Here is a 23,579-nt window from a genome sequence, read left to right as displayed (position 1 = left end):
CTGCAAAGTGTCTCACACAAAACCCTGAATATTTTTTAAAGATTGACATCACAAACATTTGCAAATCCAGTGAATATTTGTTCCTCAGAGCTGTTCGTTGTAGCATCCTGGGAAGACTTGTAAACATAACTTTGTTTCTCTGCACACTGTTAAAACTGTGCAATCTGACTCTTATTGTAAGTTTATAGACATTGTGTATGGCAGTTCTGACTGTGTTCTGGTCTGTGTCTCTAGTACAGGGTTGGTCAGCTCTATATGATCAGCAAGCACAGCCATGAGCAGAGCGAGAGAGGAGAGGGCGTGGAGGTGGTGCAGAATGAACCATATGAAGACCCCACATACGGCACCGGCCAGTTCACAGAGAAACGCATTTATCTGAACAAGTGAGTAGCAGCTGTTGTCTACTTAATCCAGCTCATAGTGTCATTTAGTATGCTGATACTAGCCAATCAACACCTGCCTGTATAGGACACATTGAAAGAATATCACTGACCTTTTCATGTCGATGGGGCTTGAAAGTTTGGGGCCCAGCTGCTGTCCGCTAGCGATTTGAATGAATGTGTTCTGCTGGTCTTTTTTACATAACAAACAACATTCAGCCAGCGAATAGGACTATAAATCATGACAAAAATCTCTGAAGGGTTTACACTGTTTATAGTCTTGTTCCTGGAAAATGTACATTACTGCAATATTTTAAAAACAGCTGAGTTACGCTGCTGAAAAATTAGGCTAATTAGTTGCGTGACTTTAGTGAGTTACTCCCAAAGTGATTCTCGTTAGTTACATAACAGTATAGCAGTCTGATTGGAGCATTTTTGTGCTTGCAATTTCTGTGCAATGTGCATCAGACAGTACAGTATATGCAGTCTGTTATGCTATCATAACATTCAGAACTGAATAAGGGCTATTTCTTTACTACTACCAGCTCTTAGGAGTAAAAGACACCCTGTCAGTGAAACACAGATCATAACATACAAATCCACTGTTTGACCTTTGCACACTTGCTTTAAGAAACTGTCAAAGCGAAGGGTTATTTTCACAGAGTTACATGCTTCTACAATTCACACTTTCTTTATGACTCCATAGCATATCTGCTTTACTGAACTCATTGGGTGAGCGTTCAATGCTTCTAAAGCAAGAATGACCTCTCTCTGACCTCAGACATCTCTGAGTGCTGAGCCACTGCTGTTAGCTGCATTACACGCATCATTCTGCTGCCAGTCAAAGTGATGCCTGTCAAATCAAATGTGCACCCCAATTTAAAAAAAAAAAGAAGAAAGAAATGGAATAACACTGTCTTCACTAAAGTAAAGAAGACACTGAATGTATGCATTTATTTTGGGACTTTATGGTATATTTGACCTTATTTACCTCTAAATTACTCAGTTACTCCATTCATGTTCACATAAAATAAGGAAATTGTATGTTACCTTCACTTCAATTAAAACAGTAAAGTGAAAGATCAACATTTGTTATGCATTGCGGGTCTCTTGTGACATCTGCTGGAATATAGATAGCAATTACATGACATGACAAGTATAGCCAGTAGATGGCGTCAGTGCTCAATGCTTTAGCTGATCTCTATAAGCCAATGTTGTAACAAATTTAATTTCAAGATATTATTACAAGTTATGCATTGGATGTATATTTACACATTGTAAACATCATTTATTTGTAAAAATTATAGCATTTCTTTTAACTGTTGAAGAGTGAGATTTTGCAATAATTCCACAGTATGCCTGACCATGGTGTTTAGTTCCCTCACCATAAACTTTCACACAGTGGGGTCAGACCATGTCTTTTGATCTGACCTTGAGGTGTGTGCTATGTCGAGGATTTGTTATAATCTCACCCCTTCATTTCTGTATGTGTTCCGCATTGTGGCTGATTTGATTTTTATTTGACAAAATAAAATAAAACATTATTAATTTTAACAATAAAAATATTGTCTTCAGTGTTCTGTAATTTTTGGTGTGTGTGTGTTCAGGTAACAAGTTTAGGAAGAGTCACCAAGCCTTCGATTAAGGAAACAATGAAAAATAATAATAATTGACCCGAAAAATAATAAAGGGTTAAAGACATGGCTCTACAAGTGCAAAATATTTTATCTGTTGACATATTTCCTTTTGCTTTTGAAATATTTTTGCTTTGAGTGGGACATATTGAAGGGCTTTTATCTTTTAAAAAAGAAATAGCTAATAGTTTTAATTAACATCACAGCTGTGAACTATGATTTGCTTTTAGTTGGTTGGTTGCCGGTGGTATTAAAGTGAGACATTCTCATTTCAGACAACTTTTGATGGGTCAATAGCTTAAATTAGCTCAAAGGTAACATACATAGACTAATGACACTTAACTCCTCATCAGTGCACATTATGCCAAATAAAAAAATGTTTTTGTCTTCATAGTGTATACTTAAAATGTTAGTCACATAGGCTACACAGTTTATTGGATAATGTTAACCAAATATACAAACAGCCAACAGTTACACTGGGGCCATCGTTTTAGCAAACTCAGATTCCGGCATGTCTACTTTTCACAATCTGATAAAGGCGCAATCTGAAAACCTTTATTTTCTTCTTGATTATACTCACTAATTCCATTAGTTTCACTTGGAATAATGGCACATTATTGAAGTTGTTGCAAGTGCCATCTAATGTTGTCTTTACTATTAATGTCCCTTTTACTGTTTTTATCTTCTGTGTTTATAAGGGTAATTCTGTGTATTGATATTGAGTCTCAGTTGGGATCAAACCAGTCCACCAAAAATGTGCAGTTCACCCTCACTGAGAGACCAGTCTATTAGAGGCCAACAATTAAGCAAGAAGTAACCACATGACTAGGAACCCAAACACTCAAAAATAGCCAATAGACTTCACGGGACACGGCCCCTCCCCCAGGATGCTTTCGCCATTCGGACGCAGATACTAAATCAATTAGCTGAAGTTTAAGAAACCATATATTTAGCTCAGACGTCACTACCCCCCAAGAGCAGTCTGATTAAATTGTTCCTTTAAGGGTCATGATTGACTTTGAGGTGGTCGTGACATCACTTCTTGCCAGTTCATACAGTTCAAAAGTGTTTTTTTAATGCTATATATAGTGATAATGTACAATCACCCGGTCATATCGCAAAACAAAACACGAACTCAAAGACGAACTCAAAATCAATTATTGTTAGGTGACATTGGTATGTTGGGAAATATACAAAACATTTTTACTGAAATATCTTGCATAAGTATTCAATCCCTGTGCTATGGAAGCTGCCAGGTTACACCGATGAAAGAAATTGCCCTAAAAGGAACACAATTACTTTACCATTGGCCTCCACCTGTGAATCATTAAAGTTGAATCATATTTTCTGGATAAAAACCCATTGTTGAAGAATCATTGGTCAGGCTGTGAATCTGAAGGAAAATGAAGACCAAAGAGCAACACAGAAGTTTTTAGTAATAAAATACATAGACTAGGGAAAGGGTACAAAATAATATCCAAATGTTTGGATATCCAGTGAGCACAGCTAGATCAATAATCAGTAAGTGGAAGCTGCACCACACCACCCAGGCACTGCCAAGAAAAGGCCATCCCTCAGAACTCAGCACTCTAACAAAAAGGTGACTTGTGAGAGAAGCCCGAGAGAGGCCAACAATCACTTTGAAGGAGCTCCAGAGTTCAGTGTCTGTGAATTGCGTAATGGTGCACCAGTCAACCATATCAAGAGCACTGCATAACGCTGGGAGGGGGGCAAGAAAGAAGCCTTTACTCAAAAAGTACCATCTGAAAGCACATCTGGATTTTGCCACCAAGCATGTGAGTGACCCAACTGCGATGTGGGAGAAAGTTTTGGGGTCAGCTGAGACCTAACCTTCCTATGCCTCAAGACACACAATCCATACAGTGAAGTATGGTGGTGGCAGCATCATGCTGTGGGGATGCTTCTCATCAGCAGAGACTGGGCTTCTTGTTAGAATTGAAGGAAGAATGGATGGAGCAAATTATAGGGAAATACCTAATTATAGTGAAATACCTGCTTCAGTCCGCTAAAAAAAACAGAAGCTTGGGAGAAAATTCACCTTTCAACATGACAATGATCCCAAGCACTATAAGCAACATTGGAGTGCCTCAAGAACAAAAAGATAAATGTACAACGGTGGCCCAGTCAAAGTCCTGATCTCAATCCTATTGAGAATCGGTGACGCTATTTGAAAATTGCAGTCCACAAGTGTCACCTGAACAACCTGAACAACCTGGAGCAAATCTGCCGAGAAGAATGGGTATTATAATATATACTATAATATATATATAATTATATATATATTATAATATAATATAATATAGTTTGGACGTGAGAATCTATACCTGTATGTTCGCTCACATGCAACCTGCCATTCCTTGTCTGTGTGTGTAGAGGACTGACAAATCTTTTGATTGACAAACATAAGTTCATGAGAAATATACAGTTTATAGGTTTATCATTTTGAGTATCCAGAAACCAAAAGAGAAGTGATAAATTTATTATCGGTTTTAGTGCCAATGGAGTGGTTGTAGTTGAAGTCATTGGCTATTTAAAGAACAGCATTCAAACATACTTCTCTTACTATTTCTGGATGACCTATTACATTTGCCAAAATATGCAGTGTAGACCATTTCAAACTTGTAAACAATAACAAGGAATACAAATGCAAGTTTTTCAGAAGCACTTCCTGTATCATTAACGGATCCTATAAATAGGGCTCTGAGTTGAGATATTTTCCTCAAATAACATCAAATGTTGGTTTACCTGAAGTGACTTATCCAGATGTGTTGTTGATACTGAACATCTACATGAGAGAGGTGATTAAAATGTATTGTTGTTTAGATGCTCACAAGTATTTCCTCAATGGAGATCTCTGGAATGATCCTCCCTGTTATAACAGTCTTTTAGGGAAGTCATGTCATTCGGCAGACATCTTTGAAACGCTCTCAGGCAGCTTTTTTCTAGAGCAGCTCCTATCTACTTGAATGGAAAAGACCAAAATCCCCCAAACTGTTGCTCAAGATTAGAACATATTTCAATCGGTAGTAAAATCTGACAACACTGGCATCATAAATTGTGCTGCTTTACCTCAGATTACGCTAAAAAACATTTTTCTCAGTTTGTATAGCTAATGTGCATACGCAGTCTCGAGTTGATTGACAGATGATGTCTGCATCTAAAAGGGGATTGGCTCGTTTACCTGTAAGGGCGGGACTTGCTCCATGTCGTATCTCGCCTAGGGCTCCAAGTTAGCCAGAACCGCCACCGGGCCCTTGTCAAAGTCACTCGGGTCTGTACTCCTGCCCATTTCTCCTGCATTCAACATGTTACCTATGAAAGGATGACATTGACTTAATGATGTCTGACTCGAATTAGACGCAGGTTTTTGCGCTGAAATGGCATACACAAAAGCGGTGCAACTTTTTAGGGAATGCACCCCTTTTTTTTATTATCATGAATATTTATATTATCAGGTAAGATCAAACTCAGGCTTCATCCTGTATGTCCTCTTTCCATATTCCTTGTGACATGAATTCAACAGGATTGCAAAGGATCTGATGTGTGTTATTGTTTTAATTGAAGGTAACTGCTTATTTTCTGTCAAGCAGTTGTTAAGATGATTTTTACATATTGTAATTTCCCTCATTTTAGTTCAGAACTAACCAGTATTCTGATTTATACAATAGCTAGTTCCAGTCTTCTCATCCGAATGGACAGTCGGCATTTCAAGAGTGCTAATATTTAGTGCAATAACGCTGAAACCTTTCTCTGTTTGCATCACTTCACTAGTATGTGTTTGCAGCGTTCAAGATAGGATGTTAGTTTGCGCACTCCTAAGTGACGAGGTACAGTTGAACATAAATGTTTCTTTCCGAATTCTCCATGGGCTGATTTCATTCTTCTGAGCTCTGCATTAACAGCTGAATGAAAGACATTTTTGCAGCTACTCTTAAAGAAACTGCATTTTGGCAGGAATTAAGGGACACTGATCTCAGATCGGACCAAAAGAGCATCTTCCTCCCCGAGCAGTCATCAGTGTTCCTCACTACTGCTATTAGACTGTCATTACTACTGTTATTGCAGCTGGAGGGATGGGGCGTTTGGCACTCCTATAATGAGCTGGCACTTTCTTGTATGTTCATAGTACTTATCCATCCTTTTTTCCCTCTTTCAGCAAGCTGCCCAGCTGGGCCAGAGCTGTGGTGCCCAAAATCTTCTATGTTACAGAGAAAGCATGGAATTACTACCCCTACACCATCACTGGTAACTACATATGCATGAATATACAGCACAGTGCCAGTATGGGTGTTTTTATTTTTCAATGTCAAGAATGTGAGTGTTAAATAAGTGTCTGATTTACATAATATTCTGGGGTAAGTTTCTGAACTGCAAACTGTATGTGAGCTTTTTGAGATTTATTTGTGTGCAAATATCTGATAAGCATCTTAAAAGAGATTTACATACATGCTCAATCTTAAATGTCACCAATACAGCTGCTAAATGTTGTTCCAACAGCTGGAGTGTCTTGGTGACATATTGCAGATGAGCCAACGCTCTAAAAATTGCACAAATGCTCTAAAAACACATTGCATAGATATCTCAGTGTGTGCACATTAAACACACAGACCAATCAGAATACATGCGCATATTTTGGTCACGTGCATGGACACCCACATAAGAAAACCTCCATTATGCTGAAGAGCCGCAGTTCTTACTCTGATTAAATGTGTGATCGATCCAAGACTGACATGTGTTTATTGCCTAGACCATGACCTTTAACATAGTCTCTCTCTCTCTCTCTCTCTCTCTCTCTCTCTCTCTCTCTCTCTCACACACCCCACCCATGGCTCTCAGAGTATACAGTGAGTATCCCTTCCTTTTTTTTGTGTGTGTGTGTGTTTTGAAACTGAAAAAGGCTTGATCCAAAATGACAGACACAATGCAATAATGTAGCCCGGGCTCTTGCTTACATAATGCCTTTGATGGGTAATTGAATGGCCTGTGTGTTGATTGTCATTACAGCCGTAGTGGCCTGTTTAGTGCTGATAATGTTTGGCAGAACCTCTTCCACTGATTGCACTGATATACCACAATGAGCTGTCTCTGTCATCAATTGAGTGATGCATGCTGGGTCATTACAGTGTGTGCTAGTGTATATGTGTGGATTATTCTAAGGTCTGAAACATATTTTAAGCAAATGCACAAACGCAGAAGCGACCCTCCGCAGGGGGGTTGACAATGTGAATGTCGGAGATCATTATGTTTTTTACCGCAATTATCAATAAAATGCTTTTTTACATATCACACAGCCCGTAATTCATGCGTATTTAAATAATTTTAATAAAATAATTTGCATAAGATGATGCTTCATCCAAACATGCCCTCACAGTTTGTGTGTGTATGCGAGAGAGAGAGAGAGAGAGAGAGAGAGCGAGCGAGAGAGAGAGAGAGAGAGAGAGAGATTTAGGCTATCAATTGATTGTAGATGGCCAGAAATATGATTTAAATGTATTAAATATTTTGGGGATACATTAAAAATGTATAATACATTTATTGAAAAGACACTATTTTATATAGGCTACTGTATACTATGCTTGCTATGATGGTTTGGTGATAATTCCCCCTTATTTTGAGTTTGTTTTTCCAGATCAGTTCACTTGTATCTCCAGCGAGATCTGGGGACACTGTTACTGATATATCACATGATATATCACTATGTCTCATAATTATGACTTAGTATCTCATAATTCTGTCTTGGTATCTCATTATTATGTCTTTGTATCTCATTATTATGTCTTTGTATCTCATTATTATGTCTTAGTATCTCATAATTATGTTTTAGTATATCATAATTTAATTTCTATCTAATAATTCTGACTATATCAGAATTCTGACTTAGTATCTCGTAATTCTGTCTTAGTATCTCGGAATTATGTCTTAGTATCTCATAATTATGTCTTAGTATCTCCTAATTCTGACTTAATATCTCATAATTTACTTTTTATCATAATTATGTCTTAGTATCTCATAATTCTGAATTTTTATCATAATTATGTCGTAGTATCTCATAATTATGATTTAGTATCTCATAATTATCTCTTAGTATCTCATAATTCTAATTAGGTATCTCATTATTCTGACTTAATATCTCGTAATTCTGATTTAGTATCTCATAATTATGTCTTAGTATTTCATAATTATGTCTTAGTATCTCATAATTGACTTTTTATCATAATTCTGTCTTAGTATCTCGTAATTCTGACTTAATATCACATAATTTACTTTTTATCATAATTATGTCTTAGTATCTCGTAATTATGTCTTAGTATCTCGTAATTATGTCTTAGTATCTCATAATTTACTTTTTATCATAATTATGTCTTAGTATCTCCTAATTCTGACTTCTTATCATAATTATGTCTTAGTATATCATAATTATATCTTATTATCTCATAATTCACTTTTTATCATAATTCTGTCTTAGTATCTCATAATTATATCTTAGTATTTCATAATTATGTCTTAGTATCTCATAATTGACTTTTTATCATAATTATGTCTTATTATCTCATAATTGACTTTTTATCATAATTCTGTCTTAGTATCTCGTAATTATGTCTTAGTATCTCATAATTTACTTTTTATCATAATTATGTCTTAGTATCTCATAATTTACTTTTTATCATAATTATGTCTTAGTATTTCATAATTATGACTTAGTATCTCATAATTATGTCTTAGTATCTCATAATTATGTCTTAGTATCTCCTAATTATGACTTAATATCTCATAATTGACTTTTTATCATAATTATGTCTTAGTATCTCATAATTCTGAATTTTTATCATAATTATGTCTTAGTATTTCATAATTATGATTTAGTATCTCATAATTATGTCTTAGTATCTCATAATTATGTCTTAGTATCTCCTAATTCTGACTTTAATATCTCATAATTTACTTTTTATCATAATTATGTCTTAGTATCTCATAATTGACTTTTTATCATAATTATGTCTTAGTATTTCATAATTATGATTTAGTATCTCATAATTCTAATTAGGTATCTCATTATTCTGACTTAATATCTCATAATTTTGTCTTAGTATCTCATAATTGTGTCGTAGTATCTCATAATTATATCTTATCTCATAATTTACTTTTTATCATAATTATGTCTTAGTATCTCGTAATTCTGATTTAGTATCTCATAATTATGTCTTAGTATATCATAATTATGTCTTAGTATCTCATAATTGACTTTTTATCATAATTCTGTCTTAGTATCTCCTAATTCTGACTTAATTTCACATAATTTACTTTTTATCATAATTATGTCTTAGTATCTCATAATTATGTCTTAGTATCTCCTAATTCTGACTTAATATCTCATAATTAAGGAATACAAAAGCTACAGGCATCTGATGTGTGTATGCCATCGACAAAACCAGCGAGGTCCACAGCGTCATAGTGATAGATTGGTTTAAATGGAGATGGATAGCAGAATAAGGCTTAGTTTAAGATGGAGAAGTGAATCATGGAGTGGGTCTACATGCCGTGTGCCTGCCTAGAGATGAATGAGAGAGCTCTTCATTGGAATACCATTATCATAATCAACCATATGCCAGGAACAACAGGATACAAACAACTCAAATGAGACCAATGGAAAATGAGAAAAGCCCAAAGGATGTAACGGCAAGCACAAAACGAAAACAGCTTCATGTAAATCTGAGATTTTTCCACATTAGGCTGTGTTTTAGCAGTATCAAAATAAATACAGAAACTCATTCGTTTAATGAGTGAATGAGTCAAAAATACATTCATGTTCTGTCTTAGAAGATATTAGTTTTTGTTCCGCTGCAAAAGAAATTGCAGTTGACATATCATAGTTAACATCTTTTCATTTGTCCAGCTCTAATTTAATTCCCGAAGGAAAAGGCCTGCGATATATTCCCTTGACATTAATTTCATTTTACTGGGGTAACAACATTGTGAATATATGATATGGACAAATATAGTTTATATTCTCTAATTCATGATTATTGAAGTTCATGGGATGTTCTGAAATGTAGTGTGTGCTGAGGATATACTGTAGTGTAAATGCTGTTCCAAACAGTAGGCAGCAAAGTTGCCCTGTTTTGGCTTTAAAGCAGCATTAATCCTCTATGTACACCCCAATCTTGGAATTCATTTCAACAACCTCAGTGAAAATAAATGATTGGGGATGGTTAAGTGAAAAATAGTTTGAAAAACAAGTCGCAAGACCACTGCATTCGGTTTCATTCTGTTGTGCACCACCTAGGTCTTAACGCAAGTATAGTTCCTGTGTGAACGCCCCTCATGTGAGGTGATATTTGTGTAGCATGCGTGACTGCCACTTAGATAACAGCTGCTGGCCACGCAAAGTTTCAAATCAATCACTTAGATTCTGTTTCGGTTACGATGTTACCATATTTCGCCTTTTCACCGGTTACGACAAATGACAGACCGTAGATAGAATGTTGTCCATTTTCAATGGAAAGTCACACAGGAGCTGCGAGGAATCCCGACGATCTGTAGAGGCAGAATTTTCAGGGCCTATTTGAGCTCTTTTTTCATTTGTCTCATCCTCTTTAATCTTGTTTCCTCTCTTCTTGGCTCATCTTGTTTAATCTCTTCCTCTTTTTGTCTCTTCTCACCTCATCTTTTCTTCTTTTGTTTCATCTCGTTCTCTTCTCATGTTATCTCATCCTCTTCTCTTCTCATCTTGTCTCTTTCTTTTCTCTTTTTGTCTCGTCTTGGGCTATTCTGGTCTCACCTCATCTCTACTCTTTTCTCTTTTCTTTTCATCTTCTCTTCATCTCATCTCATCGTGTTCTTTTATCATCATATTTCATCCTCTTCTCTCATATCTCGTCTCTTTTCTTTGTCTTGTGACATCTTGTCTCATCCTCTTCTCTCGTTGACTTGCCTTATTTCATATCTTTCTCTTCTTAACTCTTCTGATCATGTCTTATTTTCATTTTGTTCTCTTCTCGTCCACTCTCATCTTGGTTCTTCTGTTCTTGGCCAGTCTTGTTTTATCTCTTCATCTTCTCATCTTTTCCTGTCTTGTCTATTTTTGCCACCTCTTCCTGTTCTGGTTTTGTCTTGTCTTGCCCTCCTCTTCTCTCATTTCTGCCTTCTCTTTTTCCCCTTTCTTAATGTCTCATCTTTGTCTCATCTCATTTCTTTTTTCTTCTTGTCTCGTCTCTTCTGGTCTTGTCTTATTTCACTGTATTCTCTTCTCCTCTCTTCTTGTTTCTTCTCACCTTGTCTTTTCCTTTTCTCTGTTTTTCTTGTCTTGCCCTCTTCTTGTCTCACCTTGTCTTTTCCACCTCAACTCATCTCATCTGTTTCTCATCCTCTTCTCTTCTCCAAGTATTGTTTTGAGTTTAATTGTTCTGTCATGGTTGTAAAGTTGTTTATGCTGTTTATAAATGTATCCATATAAATGTCCCTTGTTTCTTAAAATTTTGGGCAGTAAAGGAGAACCTCTGTCTTGACCTCACCCTTTCTTCTCTGGGTAACCATGTTTTTCTGTGTCTGCCTCTCTCGATGGTGAGACTGTTCACTGAGCCTGTACTTGCTCAGGATCTGTCTCTCTCTCTCGATGGTGAGACTGTTCACTGAGCCTGTACTTGCTCAGGATCTGTCTCTCTCTCTCTCGATGGCGAGACTGTTCACTGAGCCTGTACTTGCTCAGGATCTGTCTCTCTCTCTCTCTCTCTCTCTCTCTCTCTCTCTCTCTCGATGGCGAGACTGTTAACTGAGCCTGTACTTGTTCAGGATCTGTCTCTCTCTCTCTCTCTCTCTCTCTCGATGGCGAGACTGTTCACTGAGCCGGTACTTGCTCAGGATCTGTCTCTCTCTCTCTCTCGATGGCGAGACTGTTCACTGAGCCTGTACTTGCTCAGGATCTGTCTCTCTCTCTCTCTCTCTCTCTCTCGATGGCGAGACTGTTCACTGAGCCGGTACTTGCTCAGGATCTGTCTCTCTCTCTCTCGATGGCGAGACTGTTCACTGAGCCTGTACTTGCTCAGGATCTGTCTCTCTCTCTCTCTCTCGATGGCGAGACTGTTCACTGAGCCTGTACTTGCTCAGGATCTGTCTCTCTCTCTCTCTCTCGATGGCGAGACTGTTCACTGAGCCTGTACTTGCTCAGGATCTGTCTCTCTCTCTCTCTCGATGGCGAGACTGTTCACTGAGCCTGTACTTGCTCAGGATCTGTCTCTCTCTCTCGATGGCGAGACTGTTCACTGAGCCTGTACTTGCTCAGGATCTGTCTCTCTCTCTCTCTCTCGATGGCGAGACTGTTCACTGAGCCTGTACTTGCTCAGGATCTGTCTCTCTCTCTCTCTCGATGGCGAGACTGTTCACTGAGCCTGTACTTGCTCAGGATCTGTCTCTCTCTCTCGATGCTGAGACTGTTCACTGAGCCTGTACTTGCTCAGGATCTGTCTCTCTCTCTCTCGATGGCGAGACTGTTCACTGAGCCTGTACTTGCTCAGGATCTGTCTCTCTCTCTCTCGATGGCGAGACTGTTCACTGAGCCTGTACTTGCTCAGGATCTGTCTCTCTCTCTCTCGATGGCGGGACTGTTCACTGAGCCTGTACTTGCTCAGGATCTGTCTCTCTCTCTCTTGATGGCGAGACTGTTCACTGAGCCTGTACTTGCTCAGGATCTGTCTCTCTCTCTCGATGGTGAGACTGTTCACTGAGCCTGTACTTGCTCAGGATCTGTCTCTCTCTCTCTTGATGGCGAGACTGTTCACTGAGCCTGTACTTGCTCAGGATCTGTCTCTCTCTCTCGATGGTGAGACTGTGCTCACTGAGCCTGTACTTGCTCAGGATCTGTCTCTCTCTCTCGATGGTGAGACTGTTCACTGAGCCTGTACTTGCTCAGGATCTGTCTCTCTCTCGATGGTGAGACTGTTCACTCAGCCTGTACTTGCTCAGGATCTGTCTCTCTCTCTCGATGGTGAGACTGTTCACTCAGCCTGTACTTGCTCAGGATCTGTCTCTGCTTTGTATCTCTGACAGTCAGGAGATACTCTTCCAATTCATACTTTGATTTTAGAGTCTGATAGAATTGTAATTTGCTTTGTGTTTTAGTTTCTTGATCCCAATGTTCCAGATAGGTGATTTGAGATTGTTTGATGATCTGATTTATTCTGATGTTTGGTTGTAAAGCAGTGCTGGTCTGAGGCTGGTTGGTGTTAGTACTGTTAACTGGGTTAGTGAGTCTCAGAACCAGCTGACTGAGGGGACATGTTTTCAGGGTTCAGTTCTTGGGTTTGTAGCGCTTTATAATGTAGCGATTCTGTGGGACTTAATTTTAAATGCATCCAAAAATTTAGATATCTTTTTTGTTTGTTAATGATCAATGGGAATAATCCTAATTCTGCCCTGCATGCATTATTGGGTGTTTTCCTTTGTAATTTCAAAATTAATTAGCAGAATTCTGTGTGTAGGGCTTCTGTTGGATGTTTGTCCCATCTAGTGTAGTTCTGATCACTGAGTGGACCCCATACCTCACTTCCATACAGCTCTATGGGCTGTACGACACTATCAAAGATCTTACACCAGATTGGAATTGGTAATTTAATATAACTTTTTCTTATTAGCGTATAGAGTTCTTCGAGCTTTTTCTTTAAGTGCATTCACTGCCTTACTGAAACTCCCTGATGCAGTGATAATCAGGCCAAGGTTAGTATACTGCATCATGTGCTCTAGGGCGGTGCTGCCTAGAGAGAACTGGTATCTGTGTTCCTGACATCTGGGCTTATTCTGAAAGACCATAATGTTTGTCTTTTTGAGGTTTACTGCCAGGACCCAGTTCTGGCAGTAGTTCTCCAGCAGGTCCAGGTCTTGAAGAGTGAGTCCAGGGGCTGTAGACTGTTCCAACTGCACCCCTAATTCATTCATGTAAATGTTGAACAGTATTGGACTCAGACAAAAGCCCTGCCACACTCCTCTATTCTGGGTGAATAATTCTGTTTGTTTGTTGCCAATTTTTATTGCACATTTGTTGTCTGAATACATTGATTTTATGATGCCATAAACTTTACCTCCTACACCATTTTGTAACAATTTGTAATATAGTCCGTCATGCCAAATAGAATCAAATGCTTTTTTGAAATCAGCAAAGCATACAAATGTTTTCCCTTTTTTGGTCTGGTTTACGTGTTCATTGATTGGAGTGTGTAAGGTGTAAATGTGGTCTGTAGTTCTATGATTTGGAAGGAAGCCAGTCTGACTCTTGTGAATTGGGGTAATAAGTCCTTGGCTGCAGGTGTCAGGGAAACAACTTGGACTAAGTACAAGGTTGAATAATTTAAGCACAGCCATCTACAGCTCAGGTGTGCAGTGTTTGTCAGGATGACAACACAGGATGTTGTCAGCACCTCAAGGTTTTTTAACCAATTCATCATGTGTAATTGGAAAGTCAAGTGGATTTGGATTATTTTTCATTGTGTTTTCATATATTTGTAGTCTTTGTTTGACCTGATTATAAATCACATTTAGTTGTTTTGGTGGGATTTCTTTGTACAAGTTTTATATAATAATTTTTTTTTTTTTTTCATATTTCTCCATTTTGCATTGGTAAATCTTGTTTTGTTGTGCTCAGATTATTCCACAAATCCCAGAGCTGATTTTTATTTATTAATTTTTCAATTTCGTGTAAGCTTTTGGCGAGATGGTGTTGCTTTTTTGTTTGTTTGTGATTATATTTACATTTATGCATTTGGCAGATGCTTTTATCCAAAGCGACTTACAGTACTTATTACAGGAACAATCCCCCCGGAGCAACCTGGAGCTAAGTGCCTTGCTCAAGGACACAATGGTGGTGACTGTGGGGATTGAACCAGCGACCTTCTGATTACAAGTTATGCGCTTAGCCAACTACACCACCACCACTATGTTGTAATTTTGAACAGTAGTCAATTCTTATGTCTGAATTGTTAGGCTCGTTATATTTCAGATTTGATCATTTTCAGAGTTGTTTTCTTAATGCTTTGCAGTCTTTGTCAATCCACTTTTCCATTTTGGTTGGGGGTTTTTAAGGATGTTTTTTGCCTTTCTTTTTCAACTAAATTTTACAGGCTGCTTTTGAAATATGTAGTTTAAAAAACGAATTATGAATAAATGTAGTGATTTTATTTTTCCGTTCTTGAGGGCCTGGATAAATGTATTCATGCTGTCTGGAGTCCATCTGTATCTCTACTGGACTTGATACATTTTACTGCTCTCCAGTCTACCCTCTGATCCTGCTATTAAGTATGTATAGGCCTGAGGCTTGGCAGAGGTGCACTAATTCTGTACAGTTTTTATTTACAATATGGGCAAGTTTGTTCCGAGCTGGGAGATTGTTTTTTTGAGGCTCTGGGGATTCTAGCCAAATACATGTTTGTTGCCCTTTTGGCCAGTATTATCAGGTTCAGTTCCAGTTCTTGCATTAAAGTCTCCACACAGCAACATGTTTCCCTGGGACTGGAAATGGCTAATCTCTGTCGACATCTTTGATATTTTTTAAAGCTTCTGGGTCTGTGTTTTAAAGGCAAATGTTGAAGAATGAAGACCCTGAATGTTCCAACAACTTATAAGTAATGAACGCATTGATATTATTAAAGATAATCCTATTTTGTAAAATATATTGTACATGTAACACAAGCATGGCAAACAATTTACATTAGGTTTTTTTTTTTCATTTTGCATTTTGCGTGTGTGTGTGTGTGTGTGTGTGTGTGTGTGTGTGTGTGTGTGTGTGTGTGTGTGTGTGTGTGTGTGTGTGAGAGAGCATAGTGTTCTTATCTCTGTAATGGCTGGTTGCACAGTGTCTGTAGCATCTCTTTAATGTGCCCCGGCTCAGTGGTTGTCGTAAGCGTAGGTGTGGCAGGGGGCCGGGACACCGCTTTAGCATAGCTCTGTGCTCTCTGCTGTGGGGGTCTCTCCTGGTTTGGGGCAGTTTTTTGTTCTCCTTCTGTTTTTGTCTTGTCATATTCTCTTCTCTCCTCTTCTGTCCTTCCCTCTCCCCCACTCCATTAAGAGCTTCCTCCAGTGTTCTATTGATCTGCACAGTGATTGTCGGAGCAGTATTTAATCTAATAAGGCAGCAGTGTGTTGGGTCTCAGAGGGGCTACAGCCTCAAGACAAGTAGGGAGGAGAGAGCATGAGAACGGGGAGACTGTAAATCCGGTGAGGCAGAAAAGAGCTCATCATTCCAGAGAGCACCAGGCCCATAAAACACAATGATATTAAACTGCAGAGCCCTGCCCTGCACGCATACTGCAATGATGGTCCACCATCCATGCATGCATTGTTTTCACGAATGGCGCTGCCCCTCTTGAATAGATGTTCCAAATTAGCTGCTGGACATGTGACTTTTGAGAAATGATGGCATTTTATAGTGCATGTAATAATTTCACTCTGTCCACTCCACAGTCTGTGATGTTTGAAATCATATATGCAATCTATTTGTATGTTATGTTAAACTTGTTTTTATTGTTGTTTTTTTTAGTGCTCTTTCCTGCCAAAGTTCTCCATCCACGTTGAGACAAAGTATGAAGACAACAAAGGCAGCAATGATAATGTAAGTAGATTTTATATGGTATGAATACAATAATCTTTGTGTGTGATTTTAATCTTTCGATGTCTTTTTTTACAAAGCGGTTTTTAATGTAAGGTAAGTTTGTAACGTCCGGAGAAAAATACCTAGAAAACAGGCATATGTCTACAAGGTTCTTGGGAATAATTTGTGTTTCCATTGGATGAAATATTTTCATACTGTTGGTAGAATATTAAATGTTTTATTTAGATGGTCTGTTCCTTCTGGGTTTTCTTACTGACATTTTTTGGAAGTTCTGACTTGCAACAGCATTGAAACTTTAAGAATATATGGAAGTAAGCTACTAGCCCAGAATCACTCATGATTTCAGATGGGGTTTGTCTTGGAGAGAGTTGAGGGTCAGTTTCACTGTTTAATTGGTCTGGCCTGCAGTCAAACTGAGATCTCAAATTAATCCAGATAGTTCCAGACAGATGTTACAGTCCGTCTGAGCCAGTGTTTTCTGTGCTGCCCTGAGCTTTAGAGTCTGCTCACATGCTCACTTGCTTTAAAAAAAATAAAATCAATTTGTTTTCTTCCTTTGTTCTTGGCAACACTTTTATCCTGTTCCCTAAATGAGAACTTTAATTTGATAACTCGCTGGTAGTTTACTGTCTTCTGTGATCAGTTTGAGACGTAGGGAGATGGGGATGGTGTGATTGAACACTCAGTGATTAGTGTATTTTTGAACTACATTACAAGACAAACGTTTTTCAGATAAAGCAATATTATTTTAAAACCCACTTATGGGCCTGGGTATCTCAGTTAATATTGTCGCCGACTACCACACCTAGAGTCGCAAGTTCGAATCCAGGGCGTGCGGAGTGACTCCAGTCAGGCTTCCTAAGCAACCAATTGGCCCGGTTGCTTGGCTGGGTAGAGTCACATGGGGTAACCTCCTTGTGGTCGCTATAATGTGGTTCTCGCTCTCAGCAGGCACAAGGTAAGTTGTGCGTGGATGTTGCGGAGAATAGTGTGAAGCCTCCATGTGCGCTAGGTCTCTGTGGTAACGCGCTCAACAAGCCACATGATAAGTTACACGGATTGACGGTCTCAATCCTACCCCACCCAGATTGAGGTGAGTCACTATGCCACCAAGAGGACTTGGAGCACATTGGGAATTGGGCATTCCAAATTGGAAGAAAAGGGGAGGAAAAAAAACCCCACTTATGGCAACCTGGTTAGATGCCATCACTCAAGGCCAGCGCTGGTCAAATGTGTGCCCTACGCAGTGTTCTGCTATCGTCAGACACATGAAGGGAAGGAGGAATGGGGGTGTGTTGGTGTGCGATGCTCTGATGTAGGACGAGCTGCGAGGTGATCATATGTGTTTCACGAATGCTATCGTGTCCTTGAATAATGCATAACGTGCAAGGAAGGGCAGTCAGTGGATTTCTGGCATCCCACTAGTGAGTTGGTGCCCTACGCAGACTGCGTAATATGCAGATAGGGAGCAGTGGTACTACCAACACTCCTTTGCAGCTGTTGTTGATGGGAAAATGTTATTACTCATCTCCAGTTTGCCATGTGTTGTCGATGCATGCTGTCCATGGTGCTGAAATCCATACCAAGGCTGAAAGTCTCCCCTCCACAAAATAAATACTGCTAATTGTGAGAATGTCAGATGAATTATTTTATGTGCCATTATTATTATTGTGTATGAGTGTTGTTAACAACAGTGTACAACTGAAATATGCTGTGTACATAATTGTTCAAGTCATATTTTAAAATGTTGTAGAGCTTCTGCATACTGCATGCATTTGATAGTACTATTTTTAATATTCTAAAGATGTCAGCCAGTCATCTTTTGATCTTTTTATGTGATTTTAAGTAGCACAATTTATAGTACCATAGTTGTCAGTTTTTGTTGCTGATTTGAAATATTGAGTAACAGTTTTGGAGATTTTGGTCTTTTCCAATTCAAGTAGAGAGGAGCTGTACTTGTATCAATAGAACATAGCTGCCCGGAGGCATTACGAACGTGGCCACCGAGTTACCTGATTACCTTAACCCTAAAATGCATAAGTGACTTTATCCCTTTAGAATGCAAATTTGGTTAAAAAAATTAACTGGGTGAAAATTAGAAGCTTAGTCTTTATAAAACCACTTATATTTTCAAGGAAAATTATTTACAATGCTAATTTTAATAATAGTTTACAATTTTTAATTGGGACAGATATAATAATAAAGCTAGTTTCTAGTGTCCAGTTCTTCTTCAAAAGCAATCATTGTATCAGGCTGGTTCCTTTTAAGCAATACTTTTTTCCAGGCAGCCTGACTACTGGAAATTGCATATAGCAGCTAGACAGTAAGTCTGGAACTGATCAGACACTCTGTTAAATCTGTGAGGCTGAGATTATGTAACTACTATCTGGAACAATGGACTACATGTGTTTCAAAAGTCTACAACCAATGGTAAAAATGCTTATATATTACATTTTATATCAGCATAACAATTTGAGTGAAAATTTGAGTTGAACATTTGTATTTCTTTGAAAAAGCTGCATGTCCCCTTAGATTAGAGTCTTTGCATGCTGTTATTATAGGGGGACACAAAGGATACAAAAGGGGACATACAGGCCTATTAGTCTAATTAATAATGATGTTAAAATAGTAGGGAAAGTACATTACATTTACATTTATGCATTTTCAGACGCTTTTATCCAAAGCGACTTACAGTGCACTTATTATAGGGACAATCCCCCCGGAGCAACCTGGAGTTAAGTGTCTTGCTCAAGGGCCCAACAGTGGCATCTTGGTGGTGCTGGGGCTTGAACCCCCGACCTTCTGGTCAGTAACCCTGAGCCTCAACCACCCAAAGTATGAGCTAAGTGTAATGAAATCTACAGTATCTGCCCAATAATGTGTCTGGCAACAAACTGGCTTCATATTAGGCCACCATTGCTTCGGCTTATGACAGCATGCACTTGAACTGGTATGGACTCCACAAGTTTACACACAACCTGATGATCATGTTATCCAGCATGATTTGAGAATATTACAAAAAAGCATCTTGCATGCCTTAATGATAGCTGGAAAAGCTGACCTTTTGTATATAGTTACCTTGATCAATGTCACCAATTTTCTTGTTAAGTGACCTAACCTCCAAATATTGCATATTACATATTTCTCCCTCATTTTACATTATAGCATTTGTTTATTTATTTTACAAAATCCAAAACGGGTCAGCGAATAGTGCTGGTTTATGTTCTATCTGTCCAGTCTTAATACCTGTTAACTCTACATGACTTTTGCAAATGGTTCAATGGAGATGGAAAAAAGGAGAGGAGAGAGGGGTGAACCTTGTCTGCACCCTCTAGATCAGGGTACGTCGATCGCGATCTACCAATCGATCGCAAAGGCAATGCTGGTAGATCGCACAAAATGTAAATGTGCTTTCGTTCAATTTTAATAAAAAAAATATGTGTATATATATATATATATATATAATATAATGTCTTTCCTTCTTTTAGTTTCTGTCTGACTTACACTTGACGAGTAAATTTTGACCAGGCGAGATTTTTGTTTATTCAGTTGCCATGACAACTAGGTTCAGGCCTTCCAAGGGCTTCTGAGAACAGAGCGTGAAATTGCGAAGCTAGCAGTGTTTGAGACTAGCTACCAGCAGCTACTGCCCGGATTATGCAAAACTGTCTGATTCCATTCAGTGCAAGTCATCAGAATAAGGTAAATGCCCTGGCTATTGTAATCTATTGTGCTGTAGGTGTTTTGGGTTTAGTGTTAAAACTGAATGATATCAAAATTGAACATTATTACATATATTTATTTTTTTATTAATTACAAGATTAATTCCATGTAGGGATACACGCAGTAGTCCCAACAAGCATTTAAAAATTTAAACTGTGATTTTATTTAGTTGGTAAATCTTATTGAGTTGGCCATTTAAAAGTAGATCATCATGCAAAAAAGTGTGGGCGCCCTGCTCTAGATATACTGAATGGTTTTGAGACCATATTATTTGTCAGCACTTCTGCTACAGGGCTATTATAAAGTAATCTAACCCATTTGCAATCATTTTCTCCAAAGCCAAATCTAGATAATAAATCAAATAAATAAGACCATTCAACCCTATCAAAGGCCTTTTTGGCATCCAGTGATATTAGAGCAATATCCCGTTCTCCCCTCTGTTCATGAAGAATGTTAAGGACTCTAAGAACATTGTGAAATCCCTGACTTCGTTGTATGAAACCATTCTGATCCTCTCCTATAAAATTTGGTTGTAAACTTTCTAACCTCTTGGCCAGAACTTTACATAATATTTTTGTATCAGAATTTAACAAGCTTATTGGCCACATATTTTCACACCTTGTATTTGTTTTTCCTGGTTTTGGTTGTAATGTAATTAATGCTCCTCTCAATGATATAGTGAGAAGGCCTTGATGATATGCCTCTAGTATCATTTGCAAAAAGGGGGTTAACAACTTTTCTTTAAACTTCTTTTAAATTTGTATGGGAAGGCCATCGGGGCCTGCAGCTTTTCCTGGTTTCATAAAATCAATAGCATCTCCAATTTCTTTTAATCTTTTGATCCCGTAGCCATCCTATCTGAAAGTGCCATTTAGGAGGATCCTTCATAAAATATGCAATGGTGTATGCTAAGGATACCGCTGCATGATCAGAGATGACTATGCTGTGATACATACAAGCTGTTATTTTGTTAAACATGTGTGCAGAAATTAAAAAGTTATCAATATGTGAGTATGTTTGACGCATCCCAGAGTAGTATGAATATGATACTGCTCTTGGGTTAAGATCCCTCCAAATATCTAATAAATTAAGGTCTTTCATAAATTCCTGTATCAATCTCATAGATTTAGTATGCATACTATCAATCCCTGTAGAATGATCTTTAGTAGGATCTATTATACAGTTCATATCTCCTGCAATATGGTAGTGCCCGGGCAAGCTAGCAGTTAACAGAAACAGATCATTAAAAAATTGGGGATTATCATTGTTTGGACCATATACATTAATCAGATTTATTTTTTCTGAATAGATGGTACATTGTAAAATAATAAATCTTCCTAGTTGGTCTTTAGATACTTTTTGAACCTGTATTATTGGAATGGATTTATGAATTAAAATCATTACTCCTCTCGCGTTAGAAGTATGAATACTTGCCCTTGCCATCTCCGACGAATCCTAATTATCTCACTCTTTACCATGTGGGTTTCCTGAAGATAGACTACTTTAGCTTGTAATTGTTTGATCCTATCCATTGCCTGCTTTATTTTTTTAGATTACCCAATCCTCTACAGTTCCAAGTTACAAATGTCACATTTCCTGTCTACCCCCATCATCCTTTACATTTCCTATTAAGAGGGATGTTCCCTTTAATTGAATCACAATCTTAAATACTGAGAAGCTAAAAATAAAAGCAATCTTGAGCAAAACATCTATTTTTAAGATATACTCAACAACATCCCCATTTTCTCCAGTAGGGTCCATGCTACTGGATAAACCCCCCACCCCTTACACTCCTTATATGGCACTGATTGGTCCACACACCCGTGAGGAACTATCAGATACTGCTGTCTATTATCTATTATCACAACCCTATTGATATAACTACTCTTACTTATTAAAGTAAAGTATGGACACATATTTTCACATTCCCATAGGACGATAACAACTAAAACTTCTTAATTATGTTACAAATGTGTCTACATTTCCACGCAATCGAACATATTTTTCTTAATTCATTCCCCACATCGAAAAGACGTCAGTTGTGGTATCTAATCCGAATTATTTTAACGCAATATTCATTGAAGACTTTAATATTCCGGTTGAATTGAGCCCACCTTTATTCCTTATCTAGTTCTTCAATGAAGCTTTCTACCGCAGCCAGTGTATCAAATCCTTGATTTCTCCTGGTGTGTAACAAGTAGACGAGCAAGGTAGATCCTGTGCTTACTGATTTCTCTTTCTCCTAGCTTCTGTCTCGCTCCATCGTAGGCTCTCTGTTTCCTGTGAACTTCAGCAGAAACATCTGGATGGAAACGAAGAGTGCTCCTTGTATGAAATCATCCCCTTAGACCTGGCTGCTCTAAGCACTTGTTCTTTTTGTTTGAAGTTCAGGAACTTCATAAATCGTGTTCTTGGTGATGCATCTCGCCTTGTGTTATGGTCACCGGCATTTCTATATGGACCCACTCGATGTGTGCGTTCTACGATTGTGTCCATTTCCAGTATTTTTGGAAGTCAGGCCTCTAAAAACGTACATGCATCATTTCGTCCTTCTTTTTCCAGTAAACTCACCAACTTTAAGTTGTTCGGTCTGTTTCTGTTTTCCATGTCGTCAACCTTCTCTGTCATTTTTTTAATTTGAGATTCGACAGTATTCACGTGAGCCCTTAGTTGATCTCGTCTTCCGTGCTCGAAATACGTTCTTCGGCCTCGTTCATTCTCTCCTTAACCTCTTAAATCGCTGACATGACACCATCAATTTTAATCAGAACTCTTTTGTCCTTTTCTCTAATGGCTTTTAAAACATCTGCATTGCTGGGGTTCGACTCATTTACTTTGGTAGATTCACTGTCTTCATCTTCCTCCATCTCTTTTAATTAGTCCGTGTGATCAGAATCCTGTGACATCTCTTGCACTTCATTAGTCAGTTTTTCTTGAATTCTGTCCTTTTTTTTCGGTGCCATTTCCATTATTGGACTTTGTGCATCCGATTACGAAGGATGTATTAAAGTTTTAAGTGTGCTCGAAGAATTACTACTCAAAAAATATAAGCGTGTCTTTAACTCGTGTCTTCTCAGCACCACTCCATAACCGGAACCCTAGATTATTATTTTTAAATCCCAGATATTTCATATCCTCTCAGACTTTTGGACCCCACTGTATGTGGGGATTTTACTGTAGTGATTTTACTGTAGCTTATACTGTACCTCCAGTCGATTTGCTGCAAGT

General features: G+C 38.1%; 1 protein-coding gene across 1 annotated transcript in view; it reads left to right on the top strand.

The window, feature by feature from the left end:
* The window catches only part of LOC127647886 (cytoplasmic phosphatidylinositol transfer protein 1-like), a 122,825-nt gene that overhangs the window by 73,081 nt on the left and 26,165 nt on the right, over nt 1–23,579 (top strand). The window contains exons 2-5 of the mRNA XM_052132404.1: nt 235–383; nt 6,192–6,280; nt 6,872–6,879; nt 16,557–16,628. Coding sequence (XP_051988364.1) covers nt 235–383; nt 6,192–6,280; nt 6,872–6,879; nt 16,557–16,628 — 318 coding nt within the window. The remainder of the gene's footprint in view (nt 1–234; nt 384–6,191; nt 6,281–6,871; nt 6,880–16,556; nt 16,629–23,579) is intronic.

This window comes from Xyrauchen texanus, chromosome 8, assembly GCF_025860055.1.
Source record: "Xyrauchen texanus isolate HMW12.3.18 chromosome 8, RBS_HiC_50CHRs, whole genome shotgun sequence".
NCBI classification, from domain to species: domain Eukaryota; kingdom Metazoa; phylum Chordata; class Actinopteri; order Cypriniformes; family Catostomidae; genus Xyrauchen; species Xyrauchen texanus.
This window is presented reverse-complemented; position numbering and strand designations above follow the sequence as displayed.